Source organism: Pollicipes pollicipes, unplaced genomic scaffold (assembly GCF_011947565.3).
Source record: "Pollicipes pollicipes isolate AB1234 unplaced genomic scaffold, Ppol_2.1 Scaffold_4740;HRSCAF=5597_pilon_pilon_pilon, whole genome shotgun sequence".
In the NCBI taxonomy this organism is placed as follows: domain Eukaryota; kingdom Metazoa; phylum Arthropoda; class Thecostraca; order Pollicipedomorpha; family Pollicipedidae; genus Pollicipes; species Pollicipes pollicipes.
In genome coordinates this window covers 7,504,181-7,522,883 of record NW_023596545.1, presented here as the reverse complement: position 1 = coordinate 7,522,883, position 18,703 = coordinate 7,504,181, and the positions used below count along the sequence as shown (strand labels likewise).

General features: G+C 49.4%; 1 protein-coding gene across 1 annotated transcript; it reads right to left on the bottom strand.

Moving 5' to 3' along the window:
• Nucleotides 1-120: 120 nt before the first annotated feature.
• On the bottom strand, nucleotides 121-4,141 carry LOC119099248 (guanine nucleotide-binding protein subunit gamma-1). Its single transcript, XM_037222370.1, has 4 exons — nucleotides 4,068-4,141; nucleotides 2,551-2,649; nucleotides 938-1,044; nucleotides 121-463 (listed from the first exon to the last, which is right to left on the bottom strand). The coding sequence occupies exons 1-3, from the start codon at nucleotides 4,092-4,094 to the stop codon at nucleotides 943-945; spliced, it is 228 nt and encodes a 75-aa protein (XP_037078265.1). The 5' UTR covers nucleotides 4,095-4,141; the 3' UTR covers nucleotides 121-463; nucleotides 938-942.
• Nucleotides 4,142-18,703: the final 14,562 nt, after the last annotated feature.

The window sequence follows — 18,703 nt, the reverse complement described above, 5'->3', positions numbered from 1 at the left end:
TGCATCTGGCATTCCGCCATGGCCAGCACCGCATCTGACATTCCGCCATGGCCAACATCGCGCCTGACGTCCCCCCATGACCGACATCGCACCTGACCCACACCACCCAAGACACGGCCGTTACGTTTTCCTGTTTATTGGTCGATGACTGACGATTGCGGCGGCGACGACGACGCGTCCGGTTTTGATGGTCCACCGACCCTGGCAGGCCCACGTCCAAAGCATACTGTGGATGTCACGGCAGAGTACTTCAGCTCACACGCAAGACTAGTCTAGATATAAGAAACGGCCGGCGCCGCATGGCGCTGGCCGCGGCCGGGCGACAGGGGCTCGCCGCGAGGGCACGCGCGCGTGTGAAGCCGGGGCGGGCGCCGAACGGGCACCGTCAAGATAAAACATACAAAGCAGCGCGGCCGGGTGCCAGGTGGCGGCGATGGTGAAGAGAGGCCTCAGGCGGCGAGACCTGCAACGGGGCACGGCGTCAGCCAGGGGTGGCGTGCTGTGGCCGCCCAGGGAGCGGACGCTGACGGACGCCATCGGAAACCAGACAGGATAGCTCTAGGAAACCATACACAGAGTGCGCTAGTGACGGCCACGGCGCACTTGGCGCGGAATGTGTGGCCCTGCTACGAGCCATGAAATCAGCTGAAATTTATTACATTTGATTGAGTGTAGAACCCGACCACAGCCGGGCTACGGTCAACGTAAAGCGAAACTTACAACCACCGTGCACCACTCCACGATGAGAACGGGACAACTGTGATGATGATGATGGGTTGGGCTTTAGGGCGCGCCGACTACCTTGGTCATATGGCGCCCATACGACAAAACCAACACTTCTCCAACCAAACGAGGCATATCCCAACTGGCGTCACTTCCCAGTTGCACATCTGCCAAACGATAAGCGTCAAACATGGCGCGGATAATGCGGACTCGCCTGTGTTAAAGGACACTGCAGGAGGACTTCTCCCTGAAGGGGTTGGCTTTCTGAGACGAGAATCCCACCAGAAGGTAGTCGTCCTGCTCGTGGTCTACGATGTATTTCTGAAACAAAAACGCAGATTTGCAGCAGAAGCCCGCGGGGAGCTGCGCACGAGTGACGTACTTTGACCCGGAGCATTGTCAGTCGTTTCACGAGGCGCTGTGCAGCATGCCAAATCAAATATTTTCACTACTTTTTTTGTGCAATGGTTCATTAAAGTACCCTGAAACTTTGATAACCTGGACCCACAATTAGAAAGTGCAATGAAGCCTCCCATATTTGTCATAACAAATTAAGTATTTCGTAGATAATCATTTCAATGAAAGCTGCACCAGAGCTAAAAAAAATAACAAACAATAAAAACGTCTCGCATTGAGCAAGGCGCCTGCGACATGCCGATTTATTACCTATACCTTTCTTGATGTCATATAATTGTCATATCTAGTGTGCATTTGTAAATGCAGAGTCCAAGAGGTATCTCACAAACGTCTTACTTTTCAAAGCCTTCTCCCAACCATATCCAAGAGTCCTAAACCAGATCAGCTCACTGTCCGGCTTAAAAACGCTTCCTCGAGACGAAGGCTACCGTTTTAAATTGGGGCCCTGTGTCACCATGCCCAGTGTTCTGCGAACACTCGGCGGTATCATGACGGCCGATGCATTAGCTCAAGACCACAGCACAATGCAATACCCCTAACGGCAAAGCGAGCCACGACGAGCAGCCATATCATTCCCTCGCCGGGCCCGCTGGCACGCCCAGCCCAGGAATATCCCACCACGGGCGCACACCCTGATGGGGCCGGGGTGGCGCCTTCCTGCCGCGGGCGGTGCGCGTTGGCCGATTGGACATCGACCGGAGCATGCCGATTGTCCGCAGGGGGCGGCGGCACTTAGCGCGTCCGGAACCGGACGGAACGACCGGCAGCCGGCGGCAGCGTCATGTCCGGACACCGGGGCTCCCGCTGCGCTCACCAGCGGCGGCGGCGGGGGACGACTCAGGGTGGGTGAGGTGGCGCCATCTCACCACAGCGGGGCGTCCTGCCGCACGACGGCAGCCCAGCTGGGGCTGCTGCCCACTCAGGGGAGCAGATAACGACGGCGTCATTTCCGGACTGCGGGGGGCCCGCCGTCCGACTGCGAGCGCCATCGGACTTTCGCTTCCGACCCGGCGCGCTCGGGACTGAACGGGAACCATTTCCGGACACAGGGCCGGCCTTCTCCCGTCTCAGGAGGCAACAATGGTGCCGTCGTCGCGCACGAGGGACCGTGGCAACCGCGGACATGGTCACAGCGCCCGCCCGCTGTTGGTGCCTGAGCGACTGGCCCCAACCGTCCCTCGGCCCATATGGTGCCTACGTGGTCCCTCGGCTCAAGCCAAGCCGCAGCAATCGCTATCCACAGCACATGCCTTTACAACTCGCAACAAATACGACCGCGGTCCAACGCAACCAAACCCTCCCATCGCCAGCACGCCATCCCGGTCGCCGGCTCGACTCGACCGTCAGCCAGCGTTACCAAGACCCCTGCCCCTCCTGACCGACGCTAAGCTCGCTGTCGCCGCGGCTCACCTTGATGTCCTCCACGGCGATGGAGACGTTGATGCGCCGTATGCCCGCCTCACGGCGCAGCTGCTCGACCAACACCCGCTGCTGCTGCACGTTCGACATCTGCAACACCCGGCGAGCCGTCACAGGCGGCGGCGAGCGCAAGAAACGGGCGCCGGAGATGTGGCGGGAGAGCTCCGACCGAGTCAGCCGACAAAACCGAGAGAGGATGCCTACGTCAAACGACCGCAATTGAGTCTGGACCAATGAATTGGAAATTAAAGATCAGAGGGAAGAAATTGTGATACCACGTGGTACGACGTACGTGGTACCACGTAGTACCACGTGGTACCACGTGGAAGACCACGTGGTGCGACGAAGAACGATTGCAGCAAATCGGCAGGAGCCCCGAACTGAGAGCAAAAATTGTGGCAAAACAGAGACGGGGGTTGCGACCAGAACCATAACCCCAAATCAAACCGAAACTATTATGGAAATGATCAGGAACTCCAGCGAAATCGACGAAATCCATGGCAGAGCAGAAACCGCAACTGAAACCAAATCCGCCCGCAGTTCGGATAAAAACTGAGACCGAGATACCACCACAATCTACAAGAGTCACAGAACTAGGGCAAAGGCCACGGCAGAACCTAGAACAAGTCTGGCGTAGGAGCGAAAGCTGGCCGCGCAGCCGGAGCAGTCATCGCGGTCGCACACGGACAGCGCACGACGTTCCCAGGGTGCAGCCGGACCCGGGGTCGCGGCTCGGGCCAGGCACCACCTGCAGGTGACCTGGACCCGGGGTCGCGGCTCGGGCCAGGCGCGGGCTGCCGGTGACCTGGACGGCGCGCCAGGCCAGCGCGGCCGCCAGCTCGATCTCGTGAGCCGCCTGCCGCGACACGGCGGCGAGCGGACGTGCTGTGTGTGGCGCCGCATGTCCCCGTGGCGTGCTGCAGCTCCGCATGTGCAAGCCAGTGCGCGACAAACCGTGTTTGTTCCAGTTGGTGTGGCAAAAGCTTGAAGCTGTAGGCTGAGAGTCCTTGCCTGCCTTAGGATGTGGATGCCTACAGTGACTCAACTGCATTGATGAACTCAGGGGTGTGTATAAGGATGCAATGCAATTATCACATCCATAAGGACACCTTAATGCAATTTAACTAAGCTGAGCCAGACTGAACCAACTGCCTCATGTTTTGGCTGTAAGATAGAAACTCAGACATGGTCAGGACATGTGTGAGCAAAGATATCACAACTTATCAATGGAGCAATTCCCAGCATGTAGAACCCCCACAAATTGTGCAAGATGTGGTGGCCGCCCAAATGGCCATCACCATGCTTATAGTAGTAATAATGATCTGTGTGGAAGACTACCAATTAGACACCATCTGCAGAAAAAGAGGCAAAACATGCCACAAAAGCTATAGCAGGCTTTGTGGCAGCAAGCTGTGCTCCTACTCCAAAGCTGGCATCAGCAGAAGTGGTGGGCAGTCTAGGCTGTGCTCAGAGTGGGCACACTGTGCAATGGCTCTTCATATGGTTACCTGCATACTTGGAAGTACTACAGCCATGGTCCTGGAATAACACTACAATTTCAATACAATGACAAAACAGTTGTCTCCTAACACATCACTGCTCAGGTGCTGCAACAACTGGGGAACATTATACAATTCAATCTAGCACACATCTGACAGGTTTGTGGCTCAACAGAGACATGCAACACAACAGACATTACCCACTTACCATCAATCTACAAGTAGGGATACAACAGATTGACATGATCAGATGGGGTTTGTGATCATGCAAGCAACAGATAAAGCTTAGTTGTATTATATTCTCCTGGACACAGAGATCAATCCCATGATATTTGAGTCACACAACCATGTACCTAACAAATCAAATTGTGCTTCAAAATGTTTTTTATTTCAAACTTTCATTCTTTATGCAATGTGCCACTGATGCAAGCAGCAGTAAGCTTGTTTGGCAGGCTCATTTTTGTACAAAAACCACCTGGTATTTGACCCATTAACACAAAAAAACTCAAGGAGCACAGTTTGCTCCTTGAAGCAAGCTGCATGCCTATAAAAATGAAGGAATTAAAGGAAAATGAATATGAAGAAAGGAAACTGAATGACAAATGAAAACAGATTTATTCATTGAATCTGATACATTTTGTATAAGCAGTATCATAACCAAGGCTACCAAATTTGGGGATGACTTCTAATCTATGTTGCATTAGCAACATTTTCAAAACCTTGCACTGAATGTGAGGCATAGCATTTATAGTGCCAGCAAAATACAAGGCCATCCTCAAGTCTCTTGAAATTTCTTGGGTGTATCAAATGCAACAAGGGTAACATGGTCAACATTGTCTATTTTGATAACAGCAGACATGTTGATGGCCCTAACAACATTAAATAATTTAAACCATATCTATACATAAGCATACATCAGTGATGTCATGGCAAAAGTTTCAGTGTATATACATGATATATCCCAACACTCAGAGTTTGATGCATCGCTAACACCAATTTCAGTGCATAGTTAATGTTTCAGTGTATAATGTTACTGCAGTCAATTCTGACCTGCAGCGATGCATTTTTCATATCAACAATTTCAAAATTCAGCAAAAATTGGCCTGGCCCTCAAGCATAAGTTTCAGCAAACACAAACAAAGGGATCAGCATACCAGTCACAAAAGCATCTGGCATAGTGGATATATATACATTGTTTTGCACTGGTTGATGCTCCATCACTGCCAGCCATATTGCATGGAGCATAAGGCCATAAAGACCAGCCGGATTACCTAGCCTGATAGTAAAGGCCAGACACCCAGGCATCATACCATCTTGATGAATATTTTAGTCAGTTCCTGGGTTTTAGATTGGCATAGGTAAGACAGCAGTAATGGCCTTATTCCTTGGAGAAGAACCAGAGTGGAAATAAAGATGTTAAGATTTTTCAACAACATACCTTGATCAAAACAAACAGCAGAAGTCTTTCTGGAGTCTACACAAGTTGTGAGAAATTTCGGTTTTCTTCAAGTACTTCACCTTTTTTAGAAGAAGAAAAATCTCCACCGCGAGCGTTTTACGCGCAGTGCGGCACGGGCTCAACCAGCTCGCGTTAGCAGGATTGCCCGACTTTGAAATCATACAATCCAAACGACATCTTTAGCACCAAAAGTAATGAGCAGGCAATTAACATTATTCACTACGTCGCTTCGACCACTGCTACTCACAATGCTCGCTTGATTGCCTATCATCTTCAAGAAATAACCATCTGATAATATAATAATTTCGGCCACAAACAGGTCACATGATTTTTAACACGCGGACAGCCGACGATTTATAGCATGTGCTAAAAGGGCATCATAAGCACCAAATTACGTACCTTCGAGCAATCAAGAAAAGTATCCCAGTTCTTCACATTCGCGTCTCGAATTGATGTTTCCAAACATACAGCACAGAGAAAAACCCAACAATGTCGGCGGAACTGAAGCATTTCCAGCAGTCTTAAAAAACGGACCAAGCCACGGGAACCAAACACCGAAGCCAAGCCAACGTTTTCGGTGCGGTACATTGACGTCTATTAGCGCAGTGCATCTCATACACGAGTCCGGATAATGTGATTCAAACTTATTAGGACCAAACACATCGTGACGACATTGTCGCTTAAACTACAACACTTGGGTTCAATTAATATGACTACTCTGTTGCCGTGACATGCTGCAATCATGTGCAGAGGACTGTCGTAGTACCCTCTTAAAGTAGTGCACCTCCTGTACAATTCCAACGAGCAAGGCTTGAAATCGCTCTGACATCTAGAGACATACTCTGCCGAGATAATATGTCAACAGCCACCCTAAGGAAACGGATCAAGCCCCGGGAAACGAAGACTGAAGCAAGGCCAGCGTTTTCGGTACGGTACATATACGTCTGTTAGCGTAGTGCACCTCACACACGAGTCCGGATAATGCAATTCACACCTTTAGAACTGAACACGTCGTACTGAAAATGTCGATGGAACTGCGAGACTTCGGTCCGATGAAAAAGACTCATGCATTGCCGTGAGATGCTGCAATCATGTCGTGCAGAGGGACTGCCGTAGCACGCTCTTAAAGTAGTGCACCTCTTGCACAATTCCAACGAGCAAGGCTTGAAATCGCTCTGACATCCAGAGACATACTCTGCCGAGATATGCCAACAGCCACCCTAAGGAAACGGATCACGCCCCGGGAAACGAAGACTGAAGCAAGGCCAGCGTTTCGGTACGGTACATATACGTCTATTAGCGTAGTGCACCTCACACACGAGTCCGGATCATGCGATTCACACTTATTAGGACTAAACACATCTTGCTGACGATGTCGGTGGATATGCCAGACCACGGTCCGATGAATAAGACTCATGCATTGCCGTCAGATGTTGCCATCATTGGCGGGCGGACTGCAGTAGCACCCTTTTCAAGTAGTACACCTCTTGTATAATTCCAATTGGCGAGGCCTAGAAACCACTCTGACATCCAAAGACGCTCTCTGCCGAGATAATATGCCAACAGCCACGCTAAGCAAACGGACCAAGCCCCGGGAAACGAAGACTGAAGCAAGGCCAGCGTTTTCGGTACGGTACATATACGTCTGTTAGCGTAGTGCACCTCACACGCGAGTCCGGATCATGCGATTCACACTTATTAGGACTAAACACATCTTGCTGACGATGTCGGTGGATATGCAAGACTTCGGTCCGATGAATAAGACTCATGCATTGTCGTCAGATGTTGCCGTCATTGGCGGACGGACTGCAGTAGCACCCTCTTCAAGTAGTACACCTCTTGTATAATTCCAATTGGCGAGACCTAGAAACCACTCTGACATCCAAAGACGTACTCTGCCGAGATAATATGCCAACAGCCACGCTAAGCAAACGGACCAAGCCCCGGGGAACGAAGACTGAAGCAAGGCCAGCGTTTTCGGTACGGTACATATACGTCTGTTAGCGTAGTGCATCTCACACACGAGTCCGGATCATGCGATTCACACTTATTAGGACTAAACACATCTTGCTGACGATGGTATAAGGTACGCTGCGCTTATAAATACATATGTACCGTACCGAAAACGTTGGCCTCGTTTCGGTCTTCGGTTTCCGGGGCTTGGTCCGTTCCCTTAGAATTGCTGTTGACACATTATTTCGGTACAGTGTGTCTTTGGATGACAAAGCGGTTTTTAGGTCTCGCCAACCAATTATGCAAGAGGCGCACTACTTTAAGAAGATGCTACTACAGTCTGTCCGCACATGATGGTGACATCCCACGACAGTGCATGAGTCTTATTCATTGAATCAAACCATTGCAGCTCAACCGACATTGTCGGCACAATGTGTTTATTTCTACTTAGTGTGAATCGCGTTGTAAGGGCTCTTGTTTCAGGTGCACCGCACGACTAAACGTATATGTACCGTACCTAAACCGTTGCCTGTGTTTCGGTCCTCGGTTCCCGGGGCTTGGCTTCGTTCCTCAGGGTCCGTGTCGGGATGTTATCTCAGCGGGGTGTGTCTTTGCCTTTCAGAGTGGTTTTTAGGTCTCGCCAATTGGAATTATACAAGAGGTGTACTACTTTAAGAGGGTGCTACTACAGCCTGTCCGCACATGATGGCAGCATCTCACGGCAATGCATCAGCCTTATTCATCGGACCGAAGTCTCGCAGTTCCACCGTCATTGTCAGCACGATGTGTTTAATTTCCATAAGTGTGAATCGTCTGATCCGGACTCGTGCATGAGGTGCACTGCGCTAATAGACGCATATGTGCCGTACCGAAAACGCTGGCCTAGCTTCAGTCTTCGGTTCCAAGGCTTGGTCCGTATCCTTAGGATTTTTATTGGCATATTATCTCGGTAGAGTATGTCTTTGGATGTCGGAGCGGTTTTTAGGTCCCGCCAATTGGAATTATACCAGAGGTGTACTACTTGAAGAGGGTGCTACTGCAGTCCGTCCGCCAATGATGGCAACATCTGACGGCAATGCATGAGTCTTATTCATCGGACCGTGGTCTGGAATATCCACCGACATCGTCAGCAAGATGTGTTTGGTCATAATAAGTGTGAATCGCATGATCCGGACTCGTGCGTAAGGTGCACTCGCTAATAGACGTATATGTACCGTACCGAAACGCTGGCCTTGCTTCAGTCTTCGTTTCCCGGGGCTTGATCCGTTTCCTTAGGGTGGCTGTTGGCATAATATCTCGGCAGAGTATGTCTCTGGATGTCAGAGCGATTTCAAGCCTTGCTCGTTGGAATTGTACAAGAGGTGCACTACTTTAAGAGCGTGCTACGACAGTCCCTCTGCACGACACGATTGCAGCATCTCACGGCAATGCATGAGTCTTATTCATCGGACCGAAGTCTTGCAGGTCCATCGACATTGTCAGCACGACGTGTTCAGTTCTAAAGGTGGGAATTGCATTATCCGGACTCGTGTGTGAGGTGCACTACGCTAACAGACGTATATGTACCGTACCGAAAACGCTGGCCTTGCTTCAGTCTTCGTTTCCCGAGGCTTGATCCGTTTCCTTAGGGTGGCTGTTGGCATATTATCTCGGCAGAGTGTGTCTCTGGATGTCAGAGCGATTTCAAGCCTCGCTCGTTGGAAATGTACAAGAGGTGCACTACTTTAAGAGGGTACTACGACAGTCCCTCTGCACGACATGATGGCAGCATGTCACGGCAAACGGAGTAGTCATATTAATTGAATCCAAGTGTTGTAGTTTAAGCGACAATGTCGTCACGATGTGTTTGGTCCTAATCAGTGTGAATCACATTATCCGGACTCGTGTATGAGATGCACTGCGCTAATAGACGTCAATGCACCGTACCGAAAACGTTGTCTTGGCTTCGGTGTTTGGTTCCCGTGGCTTGGCCCGTTTTTTAAGACTACTGGAAATGCTTCAGTTCCGCCGACATTGTTGGGTTTTTCTCTGTGCTGTCTGTTTGGAAATATCAATTCGAGACACGAATGTGAAGAACTGGGATACTTTTCTTAATTGCTCGAATGTACGTAATTTGGTGCTTATGTTGCCCTTTTAGTACATGCTATAAATCGTCGGCTGTCCGCGTGTTAAAAATCATATGACCTGTTTGTGGCCGAAATTATTATATTATCAGATGGTTATTTCTTGAAGATGATAGGCAATCATGCGAGCATTGTGAGTAGCAGTGGTCGAAACGACGTAGTGTATAATGTTAATTGCCTGCTCTTTATTTTTGGTGCTAAAGATGTCGTTTGGATTGTATGATTTCAAAGTTGGGCAATCCTGCTAACGCGAGCTGGTTGAGCCCGTGCCGCACTGCGCGTAAAACGCTCGCGGTGGAGATTTTTCTTCTTCTAAAAAAGGTGAGGTACTTGAAGAATACCGAAACTTCTGCCATTCTTTTAGATAATAATGCTCCTTGCAAATGTACTTAACAACTAAGGTATTGGGTTGACAACATATACTATTGCTCAATGCTACCATATTCATTTATATCAATTATATTGATGAACATCAAAATTTGAGGAATGACTGAGGCAGCATGGTCATAACTACATTCTAGAAAGATTTGACATTTCTTTTTAGGGGAACAGACCAAGCTCCTAATCCATTAAGTGCTAGTAAACATAATGAGCTTGACCAAAACTTGAATGATATCAAAGTGACGTCCAGATCCACCCAGCGCCAAGCGCACGTCCGGTCAATAGCCTCCACTCCAATCCCCTCAACCCCGCCACGCCGATGGCATCGGTGGGCCACACCCAGGTCTTAGCCCGTCACTTAGAACACACTCCAACTTCCTGGTTGCATCAGTGATCAGAACGTCACACGTTCAAATCGACCGGCATGAAAACGCATTTCTGCCTTGAATACCACCCACACATTACATACCTTGTAACCTCAACGAAAGCTCCACGGGCCTAAAACGCCCCACCAACCACTCGCCCAGCCGAAAGCCTGTAACGACCTTGCCCTGTGAATGCGCAACTTTCGTCTTTGTTTCGTGAATCTCGTAGAACGTCTACTGCTCTCTCCTCTACCGCAGATTTTCGGCAGTGTCTAAAAAACCGGCATATGACGTAGGCACGCAAGTTTTCCGAAATGGCTTGTCCTATCGGATTGAAACCTTCTCCAGTCGATTCCGTGTAATGAGGTGAGTCATGGAGAGACAATATCGAGACCTGAGTTGAGGTCAAACACCTCGAAAACGCGAAGGGAAAATTTTACATGCAAATGCAAACAACGCAGATCTCAGAGCCTTCAGGACCGATCACTGTGAAACCTTCACCATTGGATGACTCATACCTGATTCCCTGTCCAGTTCCAAGTTTGGTGCCTAGGTTAGGTCAAAGGTCGTCAAATTTCACTAAGTCCAAAATTCTTGCTTGCAGACGACTTACAGTTCAGAAACTATTGAACCGATCACTGCCAAACCTTCGCCACTGGATGCTCCATACCTGATTGCCGGCTGAAATTCAAAATTGGGTGACCCTAGGTCAGGTCAAAAGTTGTCAAACTTTACAACGTCCAAAGTTATTGTAGACTTGTAGACTACTTATAGCTCAGAATCTGCCACGCCGATAACTGCCAAACCTTACCGTTCAGTACGCCATCTACCCTAAATCTCTGTTGAAGCTTCAAGTATGGTGCCATTTATAACTAGTTCCTTTCCTTTATGTTTGTTCCCAAGAAAATGTACAGCTTGGTTAGGCTGACCTTATTAGGTGAAATTTTTCCTCAGCGGAAGAGTTAATCGTGACTATATCATGCACAATTAGCACCTTATTTTCAGCACAGCATCTTCGTTGAGGAGAAATTTAACATCATAGGGCCGACCAATCCAAACTGCACCTTTTTTGGGAACAAACATAAAAGAAACGAAAGAATTGTAAATGACACCATACTTGGATGCTTGCACTTCAACAGAGAAATTGGGTAGATGGCGTACAGAATGGAAGGTTTGACAGCTATCGGCGTGGTAGATTCTGAGGTATAAATAGTCTGTAAACGAGAATTTTGGACATTGCGAAATTTAACGACTTTTTACCTGACCTAGCGTCACCAAATTTAGAGCAGGACAGGGAATCAGGCATGGGTCATCTAATGGTGAAGGTTTCACAGTGATCGGTTCTGTAGGCTCTGAGATCTGAGTTGTCTGCATTCGCATGTAAAATTTTCCCTTCGCGCTTTCCAGGTGTTTCACCTCGGGTCAGGTCTCATCATTGCCTCCCCATGACTCACCACATTGCACGGAATCGATTGGTGAAGGTTCCAAGGCGACCCGGCGGGCCGTTTTGGAAAAATTGCGTGACTGCGTCATATGCCGGTCTTTTAGACCCTGCCTAGATTTTCAACCTTACTGCACGTTCTTTTCTAAGCTATATCTGTACCCAAAATTTTGCACTACGAAGGCATTGCATTAGATTCCATTAATCCCAACACTAATGCAGATCGCCTCACAAAGATGCGTTAGAGTCTCACCACAAAGGAGGCCGAAACCAGCGGAAAATTCAGTCTATCCACGAATGAGGGCCGGAAATTACGAAAGAGGTTTTTTTGCAGCTGAAAGAGCGCAACTGTGCGTAAAAAGCGCAATTTTCAACCAAGTTTTTCGTTTTGACACGATGCTCTTCAAGAAGTAGTCTTATGTTTAACTACCGTATCCTTATTCCGAAGTGCTTGCTTGAAAGTGTCATGTCAAGGCCGCTTATAGCCAAAAAAGACCATTGGTCTCGCACACTTGGGTCCTGCGCTACATTTTTCGTGGAGTCCTTTTCTATTATGAGGGCTGGGTCTATAAATCCACAATTGCCATGGACATTATCACGCCGCAAATGCTACTGAACCCATTTCAGTTTGGTGCCATTTCTGTGGTCAAAACACAAGAATAGCTCAAAAGTAATCGAACGGTGGACCCCAATGCGGGGCCATGATTTCACAAAGTAAGTTGGGGGAGCCTGTTCGGTTTGCCTTGGTGGTCTGCATAAATGCATGGCAGTATGAGCACCGCATGTTTTCTTGAAGTACGAAATGGCCAGGTTGTGTAAGCATTGAGAGGCGACACCACCCGGCTTACGCAATCTTCCTTCGGACTATCATAACTGGTTTGGCGTGTTAACGTCACGGCAGTTTCCGAACGGCGTGGAGGAAAGGTGTCTCCGGCATTAAAAAGTAAGAAGTCACTTACAGGTAAACCCTAAATTACCCGAGATGAAGAAATCGCATTCCGCCAGCGCGTGAGCACTAGGTGCTGGAGATGCGACACGGCTGCGATGGTTGCCATTTCTAAACATTGTTCAGCAAACGCTTTTAGATGCGATAAACAATCATGTGGTCCATTACAGCCGGCGTCTAGAAAGCTGGCAGGTACATACAAAGCACTGCGCCGGACGTCACTTGCCGCGGAACTCCCCACACGGCCGCGCTCCTACCTCGTCGCCGGGTGGCCACCACCTGCGTACAGTCCCAGCCGTGAATCGATGGTGTCGGCCGACACGGACAGCCCCGAGCCGTAGCCGCAGTCCTATCGACCGAGTGTCTGGCCGGCGGCGCCTGCGCCGGAGCCGCCCCCGACCGCGGCCGTCCGCAGCGGAGGGGCCCGGTGTCCGCCTGTCGTCCACCCAACTTTGGAAGCGGCGACTTCGCCTGGCGGATCGCGGTGGTTCTGATAGACGTGCTCTCCGACCGCGGCCGCTGGCCCGCCGGGGCGAGACCGCAACAGGATTTCAAAGTCTTTGGACTTGGGCGTGTCCATTCGGTCACGGCTGTAAACGTCCATGGATTAGGCGTGGTTGGTCACACTCGTGAGTCATGAGTCGTGACTCACGGCTTGGATTGGACGAACGCTTGCAAGAAAATTGCGCTGAGATCAAGTGACCAAACACCGCATGTTTTAGATCCCTAGATGTCAGGCATTAACCTGCTCGCGGCGGGCGACCTGAGACAACCGCGCCCGGCCAGGAGGGAGAGTTGGCTTCCCCCTCCCCCTGGGATTTCCATTTTCCAGACGCTGTATGAGCAAACAAGGATACGTTGTGAAGGTCCAAATTTGGTCTACCAGTAGCCTACAAAAAATGATGCTTTTTCTTTTCTTTCGCAATGTGCCTATGACTAAGCTCATCTTATTAGGTGCGGCTGGGGGTCAAAAGCATTGCAGACAAAAAGACCATGTAGACTGACGTAATGGTCAGCTGAGGTCGGTCGAACTCATAAGCCATCCAAATGAAAAAGCGTCAATTGCACACTGAGTCTGAGTGGCTGGTGCAGTTTTATTTCTGTGGTCAGAAATAGCGTGTTGTACATCTACAGGTACTAGAACGCAATGTATATATTATACATAGTCCCCTTCGACGCCTGGCAGTGTGTTTGTAACAAACTGAGAACAGGCACGTTGGTACATGAAACTATACGTCATCAGCTGCAGAAACACGACATAGAGGTGGGTACACGCGTCGCACTAGTTCATTTAGCCTCTACGCTACTGACGATAAAAGTCATTAAGCTTGAAGGACTTTACATGACCTTGCATGTTCTCGCGCATTTTATTGTGGCCTCGTCGTACATTAAAAAGATACCACGATATGGCTGCAGTGAAACACTATAGTTCTGCGTCCAAAATGACTTAAATACTACCGTTTTATCTCAGCATACGTTTTGCAGGAGGTACCCATAGAGGTAGGTTATGGCCTACATCAATATCACATGCTCAGTGGTCTTATGATATAGAGGGACATGAAGAGAACTAAAGACATGAGAACAAAAAAGAGCCACAAGGGCCTATCGAGGTTGGTCTACCTCAGGTTCCACGCACCTCCTCGACACTTGAATTTACCATCTGACCTGCCTGAAGTTAGCTATAAATGAGACTCTTGGGCAGATGGAACTTATAAAAATGATTTTTAACTTTTACTAGCGAGGAACTTCCTACAGCTTCGTTGGCAATCCATTCCAATAATTTGTCACTTTTTGACCAGACGACATCTGCCTCTTCATAGTTCTACTCCTTCTTTCCACAAATTGAAACCGGTTTTCTCTAAGTCTCGGCCAAATGCCCAATGCTCCTTGTAGATTTACCTTGTCTATCCCTGTCGTAATCCTGAAAACCCCTTTCAGATCCCCTCTAAGTCTACGATGCTTCAGTGAATGCAAGTCCTAGGCCATAAGCCTGTCCTACAATCTAAGTTGACAATCATATTTATTATTCTAGTTGCTTTTCGCTGTACTCTCTCCAGCCTGTCTATATCTTTTTGGAAGCATGAGTTCCAAGCCTGTACACAATATTCTTGGTACGGTCTAACATAGGCCTCGTAAACTTTTTGACAACATTTCTACTCCTGGCTTAAAATAAAATGATGGCTGTGCGTGTGAGTTAATACACTTTTCCTCAGATACCAATGCACGCCAAAACCTACATAGAAATAGGTAAAAATTGCATTATTTGCGAAAAGCAAATGATCAAGCTTTGCAATGGATTTCTGGCCGGTTGTGTGCTAGACTAATGTAGATCTGGCTCGTGCCAGTCTTTCTCGCGAGTCGGCCAACGACAAATCTTGTCAGTCTACAGTTCCTATTTTCAGTAACTTGCACGCACCTGCCCTCACGCCACACCACAATGTCCACGAGCACAAACAACAGCAGTCTTGCGTCTTCCAGACCAGAGAGCATATGAGGGTCAACATCGTCATTATCGGCACCCCTAGCGATGGTTTGGTTGCCCGTAGAGAGCGAGACACCGAGTCTAGAACACTCAGACTCAGTCCTACAGCGCCGCGGTTGCCAAACTAAAACCGCGATCCGAGCTTGCTGGGGACGACTGGCGAGCTCCCCCTGATTCTGGGGCCCCTAGACGGAGGCCTGGGGCCCCGAGACAAGCCCTGGGCGTACTGCTGATCTGAGCCCCTCACAATCCGACAGCAAGCTAATAAGCCGACACTTCACAGATACCGTGTGAAGCGCCGTCTTCCGGTGGAGTGCCTTATGTGCCATGGGATAAGCAGCGTGACAATAGCTGTGATGAGCATCAATTATCGTGCTGCTACGTAGGGGCCAGACACGCTTGAGTTGAGAGCCTGGATGGGTCTCATCAGTCCACCAGTGCATCAGAAAGTAGGTCTTTCATTAAAGTGAAGGGGTCACTGATACAAACAAGAAATGCACTGAACTTTGGCTTTCTGGGAACATTTTGAGACCTTATGCTGACGGATTCGACATTTGATATACCATGCGAGGTACTGTGCAAACGGCGCTACGTAGGAAGCATTGCTTGTATTGTCAATACCCGACATCTTAAGCTGTGTCTTTGATTACACCAACTTTATTTTCGCATCAGCGTATAGAGTGTGAATACATAACCATTACGTTTTCCACAACGTCGGTAAAGCAATACCTCCAGACAAATCTAAAACCGTTAACAGCCAGACAGTCAGCGTAGAGACTCAATGATGCGGCATCCAGGTTCTTATTGAGAAACTGCCTTGTTTGGAGGTTGATGGGCTACACAGCTCACCAGGCCTGGTATTTCGGTCGAGGACATCGATGAGTTTACGAGTGCTGACGGCATGGCTTGACCGACGTTTATTGCGAAAACAGTTTATTTTGGGGTGAATGTCGTTCACAGGAAACTGGACTGCAGCATGCGAAGTTTGCATGACCTGTTCTTACTACGGAGTATGCGTAAAGTACGGTGTAAGGTGCTCGAAATCAGTTTCGAAAAAACGAAAAATGAGTCATCTCCGCGGTCCAGTGAAAATTACTTGGTCCGATTGCATTAAAAATGTATGTACGCATCGCAAGTCTACGTGCGCAAACTTTGCGCGTCACTGTTCGAAATCGAGAATGCTCGTAATGGAAATGACACAGACGTACATGTTAATGTGTGCAGTCGCAAATACACTTTTCGCGGATGTTCATATAAGCAAATACTCTTAAAGGCTGGTGTTCGTATGCGCAAATGGTCGTAATTGCAGATATTCATTAACAGTAATGTAGATGCATGCGCAAATGTCTGAACTTAAGTACCACCCAAACCATGTTTTCCTCCAGGCATGCCGTATGCTAAGATTTGCGATACGAACATTTGCGTCCACAAAAATCCGTTGTACGAACTGTAGCATCTGCAAGTATCTGTGGCACGAACGATTGCGATACGTACATAACATACGTTAGTATCGACCAACAATAGTGGTGAGAACATATGCACACATGGGCATTTGCTGTGCGTACATTTTTCCGCTTATCCCTGGACTGGTAATGCAGCAGCATTATGGATACGAGCACCAGGACGGGTACATTGCTAAGCCCACCTGACATGGTAAGGTAAGCTAGAACCGGCCAGACAGGGCCAATCTGGGCCGGGGGACCTTGTCCTTGCATTATACCTTTGCGCGAAATTACCCAGTGTTATTAGCTAAAACGAAAACGAAAGCCAAATTATCAAGCGCATTGCTGCGTCACAATTTGGATGTTGGACTTGACGAGCACGTGACAGTGCAGGTGTGGAAATTTTCCCACGCAAAGAGCTGACATACCTAACAGTACAGTACACAGACGCAGCCCTGCTGTCTTCGGGTGAAAAATGACGTCATCAGACCAGTCAGACGCCACGCCAATGGCCGTGAGGGGCACCGCCGGGTGAATAGTGACGTCATCAGACCAGCTAGACGTCGCGCCAATAGCCGTGAGGAGCACCGCCAGGTGAATAGTGACGTCATCAGACCAGCTAGACGCCACGCCAATGGCCGTGAGGGGCACCGCCGGGTGAATAGTGACGTCATCAGACCAGCTAGACGTCGCACCAATAGCCGTGAGGGGCACCGCCGGGTGAATAGTGACGTCATCAGACCAGTCAGACGCCACGCCAATAGCCGTGAGGGGCACCGCCGGGTGAATAGTGACGTCATCAGACCAGCCAGACGTCGCGCCAATGGCCATAGGCGACGTGTCGGATCACTGCCAGCGGACGTCGCAATCCACGTCCGTATGCTGACAACGGTGGCTTTAGATTGCACGATGCGTCCATTTTAAACTACATGTCATGGTCAGTGAGACAAAGTGTCCATAAATTTATGCGGCACTGCTCTGGCTGTCATCAAATTGTTGTATTTGCACAAATGCGAAGTGCATGGATACTGCACCGTTCACACTACGCGCAGCGGCCGACTCCGACCCCGTGGTCTAGGGAAACAAGCTAGACTCGTGGTACAGCGGTTCTGGGTGTGAGCCCTAAGAGTCGTGATACAGCGATGCTGGGCGTGAGCTGTAAGACTCGTGGTACAGCGGTGCTGGGTGTGAGCCCTAGAGTACACGCATTGCCTGACCCGGCCGAGGCGTGGAAAAACCAGCTGGAAAGTGGTCAAAGGAGTCAAAGACACGATAATCTAGATACGGGCAGTCGTGTTGTGGTTATCTAGGCCCGGGCAGTTGTGTTGTGGCGCAGTACGGTGCGAACAATCCCTCCCAGGCACCAGCCACCTGCCGTAAGGCCGAGGCAAAAAAGTCGATGAACTTGGTCGGCGTGTGTTGAGCGGTAGCTTCGGGGCACCTGTAACGAGCGAATGACTTTGTATTAGATAAGAAAGTAAAGTGAACGAGGACGAAAATACTATCATTTCTGTCCAATCTGTGGTTTTAAATTGCACCATGCTGTCTATGCATGCACTCTCAAATGCTGCTTCCACCTCGGTCCACTGTGCAAAATTGGAACCCTTTGAAAATTTGTGCGGCGGTGGGGGCATATCGAGATACGAGCTCGATTTTCTCCACACGAGGCCCGTGAGCGCCACGCATAGGGTGAGAAACGTCGGATGGCCGACGGTCGAGTCTCGTGAGTGTAGAGTTAATTCTTCATGCCCATTTGCCGATCCAGTTTTATCGCCACTGCCTCGGTATGTATGCGAGAGAGGCACAGAATACTGCCTCACCGAAGCCGTACACACATACCGTTGCATCCCGCTGCTCGGTCTGACATGCATACAAACACACATACATACATATACACATACATCCACATGCACACCGCTGTTACAGCACTCGATTTCATTGGCGCCCCCAACACTTGTTCTGCCCAGGCCGGCAGTGCACCTGGCTGCCACCAGAGGCGCCCCGGTCGCACCGCCCCGGGCGCTGCAGCGCGCCAGCTGGGCCGCCCCGCTCC

What these genes read in the sequence shown, in the direction of transcription:
- LOC119099248 (XM_037222370.1), bottom strand. Translation starts at nt 4,094, where the DNA reads ATGGCTGTAGTACTTCCAAGTATGCAG. An exon ending in TAGTACTTCCAAGTATGCAG is followed by an intron (nt 2,650 to 4,067) that starts GTAACCATATGA and finishes CGGGTGTTGCAG; the next exon opens with ATGTCGAACGTGCAGCAGCA. An exon ending in TCGCCGTGGAGGACATCAAG is followed by an intron (nt 1,045 to 2,550) that starts GTGAGCCGCGGC and finishes TTTTTGTTTCAG; the next exon opens with AAATACATCGTAGACCACGA.